Below are 17,888 nucleotides of genomic sequence, written 5' to 3'. Positions count from 1 at the left end.
CTGCAAGATGCTGTGGTAGCCATGCTGGTTCAGTATGCCTTCAATTTTGAATAAATCCCCAACAGTGTCACCAGCAAAGCACCCCCACACCATCACACCTCCTCCTCCATGCTTTGCGGTGGGAACCTGGCATGTAGAGTCCATCCATTGACCCTTTCTGCGTCGCACAAAGACATGGTGGTTGGAACGAAAGGTCTCAAATTTGGACTCATCAGACCAAAGCACAGATTTCCACTGGTCTAATGTCCATTCCTTGTGTTCTTTAGCCCAAACAAGTCTCTTCTGCTTGTTGCCTGTCCTTAGCAGTGGTTTCCTAGCAGCTATTTTACCATTAAGGCCTGCTGCACAAAATCTCCCCTTAACAGTTGTTGTAGAGAGGTGTCTGCTGCTAGAACTCTGTGTGGCATTGCCATGGTCTCTAATCTGAGCTGCTGTTAGCCTGCGATTTCTGAGGCTGGTGACTTGGATAAACTTATCCTCAGAAGCAGAGGTGACTCTTGGTCTTCCTTTCCTGGGGCAGTCCTCATGTGAGCCAGTTTCTTTGTAGCACTTGATGGTTTTTGCCACTGCACTTGGGGACACTTTCAAAGTTTTCCCAATTTTTCGGAGTGACTGACCTTCATTTCTTAAAGTAATGATGGCCACTTGTTTTTCTTTACTTTGCTGCTTTTTTCTTGCCATAATACAAATTCTAACAGTCTATTCAGTAGGACGATCAGCTGTGTATCTAGCAGACTTATGCACAACACAACTGATGGTCGAAACGCCATTTATAAGGCAAGAAATCCCACTTATTAAACCTGACAGGGCACACCTGTGAAGTGAAAACCATTCCCGGTGACTACCTCTTGAAGCTCATCAAGAGAATGCCAAGAGTGTGCAAAGCAGTCATCAAAGCAAAAGGTGGCTACTTTGAAGAACCTAGAATATAAGACAAAATTTCAGTTGTTTCACACTTTTTTGTTATGTATATAATTCCACATGTGTTAATAGTTCTGATGTCTTCAGTGTGAATGTACAATTTTCAAAGTCATGAAAATACAGAAAAATCTTTAAATGAGGTGTGTCCAAACTTTTGGTCTGTACTGTATATATATATATATATATATATATATATATATATATTTCACACAGAGCTAGATAGCAGAATAGCCAGTAATTCATTTGTCGGCTTTTGTTAAATCATTACAGAACCCGACAGGATGAGACATGGTTTACGTACAGTAAAGCTTGGCATATCCGTTAAATTTATATATTTCCCTCACTAATAATGTTAGTAGTGTGTGTGTGTGTGTAAAATTGTTGAGCTGTAGGTGATATATTAAATAATTAAATCGTGGAAAAAACTGGCGTGGGCTCCCGCACAATTTTCTCTGCCAGTGATTGAGGGCAGATGTTTATAGCTTAGAGAGGGCCCATGATTAATGACCCCCCCGGCTAAAAACAACTGTCCCCAGCCACCCCAGAAAAGGCTCAACTGTAGCCTCTGTCTTCCCATTGCCCTGTAGTGGTGGCATATGGGGTAATAAGGGGTTAATGTCACCTTGCTATTGTAAGGTGACATTAAGCCGGCTTAATAATGGAGGTGTCAATAAGACACCTATCCATTAATAATCCAATAGCATGAAAGGGTTAAAAATACACACATGCTAAGAATAAAGTATTTTAATGAAATAATTAAACACACGGTTTTCCATCTTTATTGCACTCTCAATCCAAGTGAAGCCCTTGTGCTTCTGTAAAAAATACAAAATAAAAAAGCAACAATATCCCATATCTCAATCCAAAACCAGCCACAATTCACTTTTATAAAGCAAGGAATGATCAAACTGCACAATGTCCATATATATTTCAAAATTAGTCAATTTTACTAAATACAAAATTAAGTTTAAAATAGTAACAATTTACATAAAAAGAATTACCTCCAATGTGAGGAACACAGGTTGCAAGGAATATCAACATATACACCTACAGTAATCACAAATTGCAGTTGAAACGCTACTTAATGGATCTTGCAAATGAGACCAGACAAACTATGCATGGAAAGGGATTCCAATTCCAAAGCCTATATATGGGGTAATTAGCACCAATGTATCTTGTGCTAAGTATACTATATCCAACCAATTGACTAATTCCCTATGTAAAAAAGGATCCCTATATGCCCAAATTGCTAAAGCTTACATATGCAATTGAGAATAATACTGACTTACATAGTATGTGATATCCGAGCCTCGTTCCTCCACCCCGACGCGCGTTTCATCCACACTTCTTCAGGGGGCGTGTCCCATACCTGTCCGCCATACAGTCAAGTCCCATGCTGCTATCCATCTCAAGGGGTTAAATAGTTTACAACCGGGAGCAGTGCTAATGCTACCGCCCGACTGTAGACCACTGTGTAATAAATGAAAAGCTGTCTGCACAGCCTCCCTGTCTGACTGGACATGAACTCATTAGTGTGGGAAAGTTTCTGAACACTTTCCCACACTGTCAAGTTCGCCTAGATTACACCGCACTGAATTGCCGGCTTTTCGAAAGGACACCGGTGCGTATTTCTCGCAAGTCACACTGTTGGTCCGTGTGGTGTGCAAGTTTTTCTCGCACCCATAGACTTGCATTGGCGAGTCTCGGCCGATATACGGTGCAAATCGCAGCATGATGCGATTTCACTTGCACGTATAATACGGGTGAGAAAACAACTGATGATGGGAGCTGCCCCAAAGATTAACATTGGGCCGAGTGCTATGCGATTTTTTTCTCGCATAGCACTCGTCCGTATTCCTCTCTATTGTGACTCCGGCCTACCTCTCAGACCGATCCTTCACTTGCTGGCTCCACTTCCTCTCCTCTTCCCTTTACTGTAGGGGTTCCTCAGGGTCCAGTCCTAGCCCCCTTTTCTTCTCTTTATACACTGTGCTTATTGGACAAACCACTAGTAGATTTGGTTTCCAGTACCATCTTTATGCTGATGACACCCAATTATACACTTCTTCTCCTGACATCACCCCCAGCATAATACAAAATACCAGGGATTGTCTGACCGCTGTCTCTAACATTATGTCCTATCTTTATCTGAAACTGAATCTCTCCAAAACTGATCTTCTCCTGTTTCCTCTTCTATTAACCTACCTATACCCAATATTGCAACTACCTTGGGTGGTTCAACCATAACTCCCAGGCCGCATGACACACAGAACTTTCTTTTATTCCCTATATCCACTTACTCACTCGTTCATGTTACCTGCATCCTAAAACCATCTCCAGAATCTGGCCTTTTCTCACCTTTGAAAAACTCTTAGGCCGGCGTCACACTAGCGAGTTTTACGGACGTATGAGAGCATAAAATACGTCCGTAAAACACGCATTACACACGGCCCAATGATTCTCAATGGGTCATGTCCTATCAGCCGTATATTACGCATCCGTATTGTACGGCTTTCTACGGCTGTAGAAAATCGCAGCATGCTGCGTTTGTCACCGTATTGCGCAAAAAAATACACCAATGAAAGTCTATGGGGGCGAGAAAAATACGAATTACACACGGACCAGCAGTGTGACTTGCGAGAAATACGCAGCGGTGTTAGAGAGAAAAGCCGGCAATTCAGTGCGGTGTACAGTAAAATCACACTGACAGCTTACAATAGAATAGGTAGAATAAATGTGTACACGTAGAATAGGTATATATATATATATATATATATGTCATTGAGACACATATATGTATATATATTAATATTTCATACAGCGCTAGATAGCTTAAAAGCCGGTAATTCAATTGCCGGCTTTTGCGATCTCTTTCCTAAACCCGACATGAGACATGGTTTACATACAGTAAACCATCTCATATCACCATTTTTTTTTTTGCATATTCCACACTACTGTTAGTAGTGTGTATGTGCAAAATTTGGGCGCTCTAGCTATTAAATTGAAGGGTTAAATGGCGGAAAAAATTGGCATGGGCTCCCGCGCAATTTTCTCCACCAGAGTAGTAAAGCCAGTGACTGAGGGCAGATATTAATAGCCTGGAGAGGGTCCATGGTTATTGGCCCCCCCCCCCGGCTAAAAACATCTGCCCCGAGCGACCCCAGAAAATGCACATCTGGAAGATGCGCCTATTCTGGCACTTGGCCACTCTCTTTCCATTCCGTGTAGCGGTGGGATATGGGGTAATGAAGGGTTAATGTCACCTTGCTATTGTAAGGTGACATTAAGCCAGATTAATAATGGAGAGGCGTCAATTATGACACCTATCCATTATTAATCCAATAGTATGAAATGGTTAAAAAACACACATACACATTATTACAAAGTATTTTAATGAAATAAAGATACAGGTTGTTGTAATATTTTATTAGACTCTTAATCCACTGGAAGACCCTCGCTCTGTAACAAAGGAAAAATAAAAAAACAACAATATCTCATACCTTCCGATGATCTGTCACGTCCCACGATGTAAATCCATCTGAAGTGGTTAAATTATTTTACAGGCAGGAGCTCTGCTATAATGCAGCTGTGCTCGTGGCTGTAAAACCCCAGCGAATGAATGGAAAGTAGGTCAATGACCTGTAGTTACCTTCATTCGCGGTGCTGCGCCCTCTGCCGGTTGTCCTCATATGACCTCGAGGCTGGGAAAATATTCTGAAAAGTTCCCATGCTCGTGGTCATATGAGGACATCCAGCAGAGGGCGCATCACCGCGAATGAAGGTAACTACAGGTCATTGACCTACTTTCCATTCATTTGCTGGGGTTTTACAGCCAGGAGCACAGCTGCATTAGCAGAGCTCCTCCTGGGTGTAAAATAATTTAACCCTAAAACACAAACTCTAACCCTAACCCTAAAACACAAACTCTAAACCTAACCCAAACTCTAACCCTAACCCAAACTCTAACCCTAACCCAAACTCTAACAAACTCTAACACAAACTCTAACCCTAACCCTAAAACACAAACTCTAACCCTAACCCTAACACACAAACTCTAACCCTAACCCAAACTCTAACCCTAAACCTAACACAAACTCTAACAAACTCTAACACAAACTCTAACCCTAACCCTAAAACACAAACTCTAACCCTAACCCAAACTCTAACCCTAACCCTAACACAAACTCTAACAAACTCTAACACAAACTCTAACCCTAACCTTAAAACACAAACTCTAACCCTAACCCTAAAACACAAACTCTAACCCTAACTGTTATGATCCGGTGACCTTGGAGCCGCATGGAACTTTCTCTGGAGTTGGTGGAAACTATACTGACCGCAAATGCTGAACTTATCATCGCAACTAGAAGTAGCCGTGGGGTGTGCCTATCAAATCCTAGACACCTCGACACAGCCGGAGGACTAAATACCCCTATAGATGAAAATAGGAAAACTACCCTGCCTCAGAACAGAACCCCAAAGGATAGGCAGCCCCCCACAAATATTGACTGTGAGTAGTAGAGGAAAAGACACACACAGGCAGGAAACAGGATTTAGCAAAAGAGGCCACTCTAGCTAAAATAGGAAAGGATAGGATAGAATACTAAGCGGTCAGTATTAAAACCCTTCCAATAATATCCACAGCAGAAAATACAAAAAAACTCCACCATCTAACTAAAGATGTGGAGCGTATATCTGCAACTCCAGAGAATCCAGCAAGACAGAGAAAAACACTGACTCAATCTAAGCTGGACAAGAGAAAACAAATGAATAGCACAGAATTATTAAGCACACAGCAAGTGTGCCACAGAAACAAAAACCAGACACTTATCTTTGCTGAAATGGCAGCAAGGCTGGAGGAACCAGACAAAGATCCAAAACCTCCCAGAACCATGGACAACTGGCAAGGACTAATGAATCCTGCACACCTAAATATCCCAGTCAGAACTGCAATCAGCAGATACACCTGGCCAGGACTGCGACTCAGGGACAACTGCATTCCCACCTACAACCACTGGAGGGAACCCAAAAGCAGAATTCACAACACCTAACCCTAAAACACAAACTCTAACACTAACACAAACTCTAACCCTAACCCTAGGGATCCTAACCCTAACCCTTAGGGTTAGGATCCCTAGGGTTAGGGTTTGGGGGTGGCTTATCAGTGTGTATTCTTGTGTTTTTCTATAAAAACGCATGCGTTTAAAAACGCATGTGCTGAAAAACGCATGCGTTTACATAGACATCAATACGTTTTTTTGCGGCAAAAAAAGCCGCTAAAATTACTACATGTTGCATTTCTGCAATACAACGCATTCAGAGAAAAAACGCATGCATTGCAAAAACGTGTCAAAACACATGCAAAAAAAGCATGCGTTTTTAATGTTAAGTATAGGGAAAAAGAACGCATGCTTTTTTGCGCTTTTAGCGCAAAAACGCAAAAAAAAACGCAAGTGTGAAACCAGCCTTATTCCCCCCAAAAAAACAAGTTAACACCTATCCATAGCAGCGTTCAGGCATTTCCGGCAGTCCGATTGACAACAAATGGAGTGGAGGCGAAGCATGTACACTTCTGCTCCATTCAGGACGGCCTTATTCTCGATGTTTCAAAGCTCCACTCTCGGTATCGCTGCTGGTCTCCGTGGTCAGAGCCCCAGCGATCAGCATATGATCCCCTATCCTACTGAGTGTAGTCCTGAAATATTGTACCTTCATGAGTTTCTCACATCAGTACAGAAGGGGGCGCCTTACTCTGCAGCCGTGAGACTATGGAACTCTCTGCCAGAGAAATTTGTCATAGTGAATTCGCTAAAAAAATTCAAAAGGGGTCTGGATGACTTTCCTAAGTGTAAGGCTGCCGTCACACTAGCAGTATTTGGTCAGTATTTTACATAAGTATATGTAAGCCAAAGCCAGGAGTGGAACAAGTAGAGGAAAAGTATAATAGAAACATATGCCCCACTTCTGTATTTGTGTTTTAGGGTTAGGATCCCTAGGGTTACTAGGGATCCTAACCCTAACCCTAACCCTAGGTATTTCTGTTTATAGTGGGTTTTCTAGTTGATTTTGATGATTGGCACACTTCTCATCATGCGTTTCAAAAACGCAAATGCAGGAAAAAACACTTGTAAACGCGTCAAAACGCCGCGTGTGCGTTAAAACATGCAAAAACGCATGCGCCTAAAAAACGCAGCGTTTAAACGCATTTTTGCACCAAATGCGTTTAAATACGTTTGCGTTTAAAATGCTGCAGATCAAAACGCAAGTGTGAAACCAGCCTTATCCTTTATATTTAGGATTCTCAACGACTAAATAGCACAACTGAATGTGATAACTTTATTTTACATATTTGTCTTGCGTTATATGTGTGTAATCTAGCTCACAGAGAAAACCCCAATTGCGCTACAAAAATGTTAACTTTATTAATAAAAATACCGCTGCACAACACAATACTATCACCATGAAACCAAAAATATATACTAAAATAGAAAAGGCCATGGGTGGTGCCTGGCCCTGCTCTAGGCCGCAGCGACCCTGCCTGACTGCGGGGAACAGGAATAATGACAATCAAGATTGTAGATTGTGAGCCCTCGCGGGCAGGGTCCTCACTCCTCCTGTACCAGTTATGACTTGTATTGTTTAAGATTATTGTACTTGTTTTTATTATGTATACCCCTCCTCACATGTAAAGCGCCATGGAATAAATGGCGCTATAATAATAAATAATAACAATAATAATAAAAATAAGGGGCCAATGATTGTAAAGACCTTACTCTGTAAATTATGAGCCAAAATGTAAACAGTTAAGGGAAACTGGGGGAGCTTAATAAATAGCATCACAGTAATGCCAATATGTAGATATAAATGTTCATGACAAAGTATCTAATATATAATTGCCTAGAATACTACTTCCTGCAATTTGTGCCAACTTCCGTGGCTTTGTCCGGAGCTAATGTCCGGAGCTAATGTCCGGAGCTAATGTCCGGAGCTAATGTGCGGAGATAATGTCCGGAGCTAATGTCCGGAGCTAATGTCCGGAGCTAATGTGCGGAGCTAATGTCCGGAGCTAATGTCCGGAGCTAATGTCCGGAGATAAGTGACGTCAACAGTGTCCAGTGTCTGATTGGTTGCCGCCTGCTGCGAGCGACCAATCAGAAACGTGCCGTACTGTGACACACTCCGCCCGCCATTTTGGTGTGATTTTTGAATTTTTACCTCACAGCAAGTTTCTACTGCGTGGAGGCGGGCCCAGTGACGTTGCTCTTCAAGCTCCTGCCGAATTTCGTCAAAAAAATGATAATACCATTTACCAAAACTATATATATTTAGTTGTGAAGTGGTTCAGTGACATTTTCACACCAATTTTGAACTTTTGTTTGGTGTTTTCTCCATATACTGCCTATTATTTTTGTTCTTTCTTACTATTATTTATTAATTGTATTATTCTTACATTTGAATAAATAAAGTATATATGGATTCTAGACTCCCGATTCTTTAGAATCGGGCTGCCATCTAGTAAATTATAAACCAGAATGGAGCCCACCCCCATAGGCTCCTCACAGTATCGCTCGCCCAAATAGATCTTCTAATGTTAGAGTTCAAATAGAAATCTCATTTCACCTCCATATTCCCCGTAATGACATTGACCCATGTTACATGTATATGCAAGAACTCGACGCGTTTCCCCTCTTAGCATGAGGTTCATCAGGAGTATACATGTAAAAGAAAGCAACTTAGCTTAGTCATCATTTATTAAGCTCCCCCAATTTCCCTTCACTGTTCACATTTTGGCCCATAATTTACACTAATAGGCTACATCAGAGCACGTTAGGTCTATCAACATCCTGCCACATATCATTCATTAGGGTTCTTGCTTGGGACAGACGGCGAGAAGCGGGGGCGCCATTGTCGTTCATCTTCATAGGGTGCCAACCTCCGCTGTTTGGCAGGGACAGAGTAGGGTCTTTACAATCATTGTCCCCTTATCTTGAATGTCATTATTCCTGTTCCATACTTTGGAATTAAATAAGTTTTTTCTACCATACTCTAAGAGGGATCAGAAGGGATAGAAGGGACAGTCGATGTGGAGCGGGGGTGCCACTGCGCAGGATTTAGGGTGCCAACCTCCACAGTCAGGTAGGGTTGCTGCGGCCTAGAGCAGGGCCAGGCACCACCCTTGCCCTTTTCTATTTTAGTATATATTTTTGGTTTCTTGGTGATGGTATTGTACTGTGCACCGGTATTTTTTATTAGTAAAGTTTTATAGAGCAATTGGGGTTTTCTCTGTGAGCTAGATTACACACCTATAACGCAAGACAAATATGTAAAATTAAGCTATCACATTCAGTTGTGCTATTTAGTTGTTGAGAATCCTAAATATAAAGGATTATCCCCCCCAAAAAAACAAGTTAACACCTATCCATAGCAGCGTTCAGGCATTTCCGGTATTTTTATTAATAAAGATACCATTTTTATAGAGCAATTGGGGTTTTCTCTGTGAGCTGGCTGATCAATTTTACTCCATCAATACCTGTTTACTGTGAATGTGTGTAATCTAAATGGACTAGTGTTAAATGGCAGCTTTGTGATACATGTGTTCCACCTAGTGGACGAAAGAGTTATTACTATAGATACAATTGACAAGGAATAATTATTCCTATACAGTATCTATATATATAATTGTCTAAGGGTTTTTCCGTCTGTCTTTCTGTCTGTCTGTCTGTCCTGGAAATCCCGGCTCTCTGATTGGTCGAGGCCGCTAGGCCTCGACCAATCAGAGACCGGCACAGCATCGACGTAGAAATCCCGCGCCTCTGATTGGTCGAGGCCGCCAGGCCTCGACCAATCAGCAACGGGCACAGCGACGATGATGTCATAAAGGACGTAGACATCTCACGTTTCTGATTCAGCGACGGGCACAGTATCGACGTAGATGTCATAATGGTTGCCATGGCGACGATGATGTCATAAAGGTTGCCTCGACCAATCAGCGACGGGCACAGTGTGCCGCGAATTCTGGAATCATCATTGTCCATATACTACGGGGACATGCATATTCTAGAATACCCAGGCCAGGCCTCGACCAATCAGCAACGAGCACAGCGACGATGATGTCATAAAGGATGTAGACATCTCACGTTTCTGATTCAGCGACGGGCACAGTATTGACGTAGATGTCATAATGGTTGCCATGGCGACGATGATGTCATAAAGGTTGCCTCGACCAATCAGCGACGGGCACAGTCTGCTGCGAATTCTGGAATCATCATTGTCCATATACTACGGGGACATGCATATTCTAGAATACCCGATGCGTTAGAATTGGGCCACAACCACAATCAGGTCTCGACCAATCAGCGACGGGCACAGCATCGACGTAGAAATCCCGCGTCTGTGATTGGTCGAGGCCGCCAGGCCTCGACCAATCAGCAACGAGCACTGCGACGATGATGTCATAAAGGACGTAGACATCCCGCGTCTCTGATTCAGCGACAGGCACAGTATCGACGTAGATGTCATAATGGTTGCCATGGCGACGATGATGTCATAAAGGTTGCATCGACCAATCAGCGACGGGCACAGTCTGCCGCGAATTCTGGAATCATCATTGTCCATATACTACGGGGACATGCATATTCTAGAATACCCGATGCGTTCGAATCGGGCCACAATCTAGTATATTATAATAATAATAATGTTTGTATTTATATAGTGCCAGCACTTTACAATTAGGCTGCTTTCACACATCAGGTTTTTTGCCGGATGCCGGATGCGGCGTCGCGCCGCATCACCGGATCCGTTTTTTTTTAAAGAAACCGGATGCAACCGGACGAGCCGGATCCGGTTTTTTAGCCGGATCCGTTGTCCGGATCCGGCAAAAAACCTGATCCGGCTCGTCTGGTCGCATCCGTTTCGTCCGTTTTTCTTTCCGGTTTTTTACGGATCCGGCTTTAAAAAACGCCCCCTGAAAGGCTAAGGTGATTGGCCGGCTGAAAACTATATATACAGTGTTCTTAACATCTGTGACGGGTTGGAGAGGAGCAAGCTACAGAGCAAGATGGAGGGCATTATTGCAAAGATTCTGCAGAACAACGTGGATTTCATCACAGAGGCGAATCGATTAAAAGCTATTGTGATTGAGAAAGAGGAAGAGAGACAGCGTGTCATGCGTCTGCGACGACGCCGTTTGTGGATCCACCCCATCACGGCACAGAGAATGACCCGGGGAGTCTTTTCAACGTTGTATATGGAGCTTCGAGGTGACCCTGAAAAGTTTTTCTGCTATGTTCAGATGAAAGCGGAGAACTTTGATATATTGGTGGAGCGGGTTCAACATCTGATAAGAAGGAGTGATATCTATTGCCGATTCTCCATTACCCCAGCTGAGCGTCTGATGGTGACTCTTCGGTAAGCATTCTTTTTGCATCAACTTTTGTTGTGGACTCTTTATTTGATATTTTGAATTTGTAGTAATTTCTTCCTTCCTTTTCTTCACAGATTCCTAGCAACCGGTGAATCCCTGTCTTCCCTACATTTTCAATTCAGACTGGGCATTTCCACAATATCAGGAATAGTGAGGCACACTTGCCGTGCACTGTGGGACTGTTTGCATGAAGAATACATTCCACATCCCACAATGCAGACATGGTTGGAAGTAGCTGACAGATTCCTGGAAGTGTGCCAGTTTCCCAATTGCTTGGGTGCGGTGGACGGGAAACACATCCGTATCGTGAAACCGGCTGGTTCTGGATCTCAGTATTTCAACTACAAGAAGTACTTTTCCATCGTGCTGATGGCCATCGCCGATGCGGATTACAAATTTGTAGCGGTGGACATTGGGGCGTATGGTCGTTCTAATGATTCGCAAGTTTTCAAACTGTCTTCTATGGGGCGGCATTTATATGGAAAAACCTTTCAATTTCCCCCCCCAAGACCACTGCCTCAAACTTCCGATCCACCAATGCCATTTGTATGTGTTGGGGATGAAGCTTTTCAGCTTTCAGAGCATCTTTTGAAACCCTACTCCAGCCGTGGTTTAACCAATACCAAAAAAATTTTCAACTACAGACTCACACGTGCAAGGAGAATGGTGGAGTGTGCGTTTGGGATCCTAACCGCCAAATGGAGAGTTCTCTTGACATCCATAAACTTAAACACAAACACTGTGGATGAGGTGGTGAAAGCTTGTGTTGTCCTCCACAATTATGTTATATCCAAGGAACAGCTTTCCATTGAGGACCATTCTGCCGAAACCACCTTGATGGATTACAGCATCCATACATACAGAAGTTCTGCCACAGTGTCCAGAATACGGGATCACTTTGCAGAATATTTTATTTCACCCCAAGGAAGAATACACTGGCAGGATGATATAGTTTAAACACTTTGTGTATACCTAGTAATAACTTTAAACTTTACCCATGTTGCGTACCTGTTGTTTTTACCTTACCCATGTTGTATACCAGTTTGGTTTTTACCCTCATGTTGCGTACCTGTTTGGGTTTACCTTTTAACCATGTTGGGTACCTGTTTGAGTTTATTTTTAAATCAAGATGTGCATACCCAAAGTTCTACTGTTACCAATAAACCTTTTTTTTACAAAAGTGTTATTTGTTCCTAATGAATAAATACAAGAGATTTTTCAACCAAAAACTTTTATTAACAATGTAACACACAAAAAAATGGGGTACTAAATGTTTTCATACGTCGGGGTGGAGATACTATCGGAGGCACTGTCTGATAGGGACACTTCGACAGTGGGAGTGTGGAGAGAGGAATGTGATGGTGGTGGAGAATGTTCACCGGTTAGGGGTGAAGGAGTGGAGAAAGCTATTGAGCGGGTGGACAAGAAAGTGGGATTGGGGTTAGAAATTTGGTAGGGTGGAGGGGTGTACGAAATGTTTTGGGAGGACTGGGTGGCAGAATGAGTGATGTGTGTAGAAGATGTTTGGGAAGAGGGTGATACAGTCTGTTGGAAGTGGGCAGGGAGAGGCGGTGAGGATGAAGTAGATGGGAAGTTGTATGGGTCTGGATCATCATATGGGTGTGAAGTGGCACGGGAGGGATGCTGATAGTGTGGATGGTGGGAAGGGGCACGCGGCTGGTGGTGTGGCTGGTGGGACGGGGCACGATGTGGATGATGGCGAGTTGGGCGTGATGGGGCAATGTCTGTTTGGCGATACGGGTCAGGAGGATGGTACTGGCTGTAGTGGTGGACAGTGGAGGAAGGGGGGCAAGTTGGAGGATGGTTGGAAGAACTATCTGCTCTAGAGGCAATTAGCGCTAGAGTAGACTGGCAGGATTCCATTACTTGCATCTGCTGAGAAGTAGATAGCGTCTCCATTTGCTCAAGCACCGACTGAAAAAAAGTGTTGTTCGGGGACTGTTTTGCCTCTGAACGCATCGTTACCAGAAGTGTATGCATCTCGAGCATACTTTTATTTATGAAATTGAATCCTGCAGCCATTTGCTCGGACAAAACTTTCAGACAGTTCTGGAACGATGCGTTCAGGTGCAAGAACTCGGGAGCATAACTATGTATCTGACCCCTCTGGCGAAACCGCCCCGATGCTACAGGTGTACTAGAGGTGGCTGCAGCAGAAGGGTGGGGTACAGGAAACGCTATGTTCTCACCAGCAGCTACATGCAATGGAACCGGCCAGGATGCTCCAGTGCTCGTGGATGGGAAAGAGGGATCGGTAGAGTGGGAAGGTGCAGAGTGGGAAAATGCAGAGTGGGAAGGTGCAGAGGGTTCCTCACTGTCAAAGTGTCCCTCGGTGGCGGCCTCTTGAGGGATCGCCCCAGAAGTGTTCAATTGTGCTGCAGGCTCCAGAGTGCTCCCAACGGTACTGTGGAAAAAGAGAGAAACAAACAATTAATATACTGTCATTGCATGGCCCTGGCTGAAAGAGCAAAAGAGGTTAGACATGTAAAACATTAGTGCATGTGGTGGGTAATATTTACCTTCGGGTGACCATCGTTGACCTGAGGAACGACAGGGCCCTTGCGTATTTGTACGTGCTCCTGCGTCCTCCAGATCCACTCCGGGCCTGCATCTCTTTATTGAACTCCTTCTTAAAGCGATCCCTGATCGACCGCCACCTTTTCACAATCCGCTCACCTGTTAAAATAGGAGAAAGACAACTTGGTTAGAAACAGCATTTTAGAATGCATCACCAAAACTGAACTGAGGATACTTACGTTCTTGAATCTGGGCCTGAACATCTAGGTCCTCCCACCTCGGAATCAGTTCACAGCAGATTTGCTCCCAGAGTCGACGGGTCACTGAGAGATCAGCATGGCGGCGGTCACCCATATTCCACAACGGCTCCCTGTCTCTGACAAGATCGATGAGGAGGTCAATATCAAGGCCGACCTCCTCACCGTCCGAATCTGGAGCACGCTGTGAAACCTGTTTGAAAAGGGGGAAAAAATTAACACCAAATTTGAAACATTGCTAACCTGCACCCAAAAAATAACAAAAAACCTACATGACGACGGCCGCCACGTGAATGTCGCCGACGACCCCGGGAGCCACTGGAAGGACCTATTGCTTGGGCACCAGATTCAGAACTCTAGAATACAAAAATAAAAAATTATGGGGTTGTTGGTAGCCATTCTATGTGTTGTGTGCCATGTGATATATATGTTTTGTATGTGTTGTGTGCGGTTTGAAAGTATCAGTTTCTATGTATTTTGTTGTAAGCATCTAGTGTTATGTTTTGTGTGTAGTGTAGGGTGTGTTTCCGCAATACATCACAGATACATACCAATTGTGAGCCCTCTCCGTGGGTTTCTCCACCCCTTCCCTCATCTTCGGGGACCACCTCTTCTCCGGGGGACTCAGCCTCATCAGCTTCCTACGATGAAACATAAAAGAATAGATGATACACACACACACACACCTTTGGTTCATACTAACCTCTGTGCGTGGACGGCGAGGAGGAGGAGGCCTCCCCGGAGACATGGCTCTCAGCTCTGTGGAAGTCTCTCGGCTCTCGGCTTTGTGGCAGGCTCTCGGCTCCCGGCTCTGTGGCAGGCTCTCAGCTCTGTGGCAGGCTCTCAGCTCTGTGGCAGGCTCCCGGCTCTGTGGCAGGCTCTCAGCTCTGTGGCAGGCTCTCGGCTCCCGGCTCTGTGGCAGGCTCTCAGCTCCCGGCTCTGTGGCAGGCTCTCAGCTCCCGGCTCTGTGGCAGGCTCTCGGCTCCCGGCTCTGTGGCAGGCTCTCAGCTCTGTGGCAGGCTCTCGGCTCCCGGCTCTGTGGCAGGCTCTCAGCTCCCGGCTCTGTGGCAGGCTCTCGGCTCCCGGCTCTGTGGCAGGCTCTCGGCTCCCGGCTCTGTGGCAGGCTCTCAGCTCTGTGGCAGGCTCTCGGCTCCCGGCTCTGTGGCAGGCTCTCAGCTCTGTGGAATCGGCTCCCGGCTCTGTGGAAGGCTCCCGGCTCTGTGGTAGGCTCTCAGCTCTGTGGAATCGGCTCCCGGCTCTGTGGAAGGCTCCCGGCTCTGTGGCAGGCTCTCAGCTCTGTGGCAGGCTCTCGGCTCCCGGCTCTGTGGCAGGCTCTCAGCTCTGTGGAATCGGCTCCTGGCTCTGTGGAAGGCTCCCGGCTCTGTGGCAGGCTCTCAGCTCTGTGGCAGGCTCTCAGCTCTGTGGCAGGCTCTCTGGCTCCTTCCGTCTTGGCAGGGTGTTGGCTCTTCTGCTTTTGGGCTGGAAATGGCTGAAGGCCTCATGGCCCTGCTTTATATATAGTCCAGGGGGCTGAGCATGCTCAGTGTAAAAAGCTGGATACGGGCGCCGGATCCGATTTTTTCCGGATCCGGCGCTTTCCGGCATCCATAGACATGCATTGTTGTAAAAAGCCGGAAAGACCGGATCCGGCCTTTCCAGCTTTTTCGCCGGAGACAAAAAACTTTACAGTACACGTTTTTTCCAGACGCCGGAATCGACTTGACGCCGGATCCGGCATCAAACCGGAAGGAACGCTGGGCTATCAGGCGCCATCCGGCACCAATAATATTCAATGGGGGTAATGTCGGATCCGTCTTCTCCGGTTTTCTATTCCGTTTTTTGTCGGAAGAGCCGGAATTCGCCTGAAACAAAAAACCTGATGTGTGAAAGCAGCCTAAAAGGGACTCTGTCACTTGAATTTGGAGGGAACAATCTTCAGCTATAGGGGCGGGGTTTTCGGGTGTTTGATTCACCCTTTCCTTACCCGCCGGCTGCATGCTGGCTACAATATTGGATTGAAGTTCATTCTCTGTCCTCCGTAGTACATGCCTGCACAAGGCAAGATTGTCTTGTGCAGGCGTGTACTATGTAGGACAGAGAATGAACTTCAATCCAATATTGCAGCCAGCATGCAGCCGGCGGGTAAGGAAAGGGTGAATCAAACACCCGAAAACCCCGCCCCTATGGCTGAAGATTGTTCCCTCCAAATTCAGGTGACAGAGTCCCTTTAATCAAGGCTGGCATGAACAATGCAGGTCTTGATGTATCTGTATCTATCACAGAATAATGCCTGATACCTGGGATAGATCCAGGGTGTTATATGTAACAAACGCTGCAGCTCTCTTCTAACAGCACTGTTATATCATTACATTATGAATGTCATTACAGAATCGGCAGAGGAGAGCTGCAGTGTCAGAGCAATAATGAAGATGACTGTGTGAGCAGTGTTTGTCACATATAACGCCCTGGATCTATCTATGGCCCTGTATGACACTGCCTTCTTAATAAGCTCTCTTAACCCCGCTTGGTTGAAGGGGAAATTAGTAGATTAGACGTCCTAAAGTTTAGAAGCAGTATCTCTGCAATGGGAAGGAGAAATAACAAAGGAAAAGTACATTTTCTTTAACGCTTCAGCCCTCATATCATAATGCAGCCAGTTTACTATGCCAAAAGTGGTGAAAGGTTCTCTTTTATGTTCAGGATAGGTCATCAATAGGGTTGAGCGAAACGGATCGTTCATTTTCAAAAGTCGCCGACTTTTGGCAAAGTCGGGTTTCATGAAACCCGACCCGATCCCTGTGTGGGGTCGGCCATGCGGTACGCGACTTTCGCGCCAAAGTCGCGTTTCGTATGACGCGCTTGGCGCCATTTTTTTCAGCCAATGAAGGGGCGTGGGCAGAGTGATGACATAGGCGTCCACGCCCCTAAGACCTATCGCCATGTTGTCGCTTGTGCGCTGTAGCGATTTGCACTGTGTAACACCAGCTTTTCAGTTCAGGGACGGACGGGAGAGAGAGAGAGAGAGAGAGAGAGAGAGTGTTTTGTAGCTTGTGCGCTGTAGCGATTTGCACTGTGTAACACCAGCTTTTCAGGAGAGAGAGAGAGAGGGAGAGGGAGAGGGAGAGGGAGAGGGAGAGGGAGAGGGAGAGGGAGAGGGAGAAGAAGAAGAAGAAGAAAAAAAACCCATTGGCTTTGCATTGGGTTTCGTGTTTCGGTCGATCCTCGACTTTTCGCCATAATCGGCCGATTTCACTCGACTCGACTTTTGAGATAGTCGGGTTTCGCGAAACCCGGCTCGACCCTAAAAAAGTCAAGGTCGCTCAACCCTAGTCATCAATATCAGATCAGTTGGTGTCCAACACACACTGCCCCCAATTATTACCGATGTAACCAGTGAAGTGGAAAAGATCAGGTCTATAGGAGTGATTGTGAGCTGATCGCGAGATCGGCGGCTGCACAGTAAGTGTATCCGCGCTGTTACGCTTCTTATATCTGGAGTTGAGGACTGCAGATCGTGGGGGGTGGAAGGCTGATCGAGGGGGGTGGACAGCTGGTCGGTGGGATGTCGGACAGCTGATCGGCGGGATGTCGGACAGCTGATCGGCGGGATGTCGGACAGCTGGTCGGCGGGATGTCGGACAGCTGGTCGGCGGGATGTCGGACAGCTGATCGGCGGGATGTCGGACAGCTGATCGGCGGGATGTCAGACAGTTGGTCGGCGGGATGTCGGACAGCTGGTCGGCGGGATG

General features: G+C 45.5%; 1 protein-coding gene across 1 annotated transcript; it reads right to left on the bottom strand.

Annotated features, from left to right (window-relative positions):
• Positions 1 to 12,558: 12,558 nt before the first annotated feature.
• LOC138673000 (mucin-5AC-like) lies at positions 12,559 to 14,999 on the bottom strand. Its single transcript, XM_069761518.1, has 6 exons — positions 14,843 to 14,999; positions 14,691 to 14,780; positions 14,412 to 14,495; positions 14,122 to 14,332; positions 13,885 to 14,041; positions 12,559 to 13,769 (listed from the first exon to the last, which is right to left on the bottom strand). The coding sequence occupies exons 1-6, from the start codon at positions 14,885 to 14,887 to the stop codon at positions 12,611 to 12,613; spliced, it is 1,746 nt and encodes a 581-aa protein (XP_069617619.1). The 5' UTR covers positions 14,888 to 14,999; the 3' UTR covers positions 12,559 to 12,610.
• Positions 15,000 to 17,888: the final 2,889 nt, after the last annotated feature.

Source organism: Ranitomeya imitator, chromosome 3 (genome assembly GCF_032444005.1).
Source record: "Ranitomeya imitator isolate aRanImi1 chromosome 3, aRanImi1.pri, whole genome shotgun sequence".
Lineage (NCBI taxonomy): Eukaryota > Metazoa > Chordata > Amphibia > Anura > Dendrobatidae > Ranitomeya > Ranitomeya imitator.
This window is presented reverse-complemented; position numbering and strand designations above follow the sequence as displayed.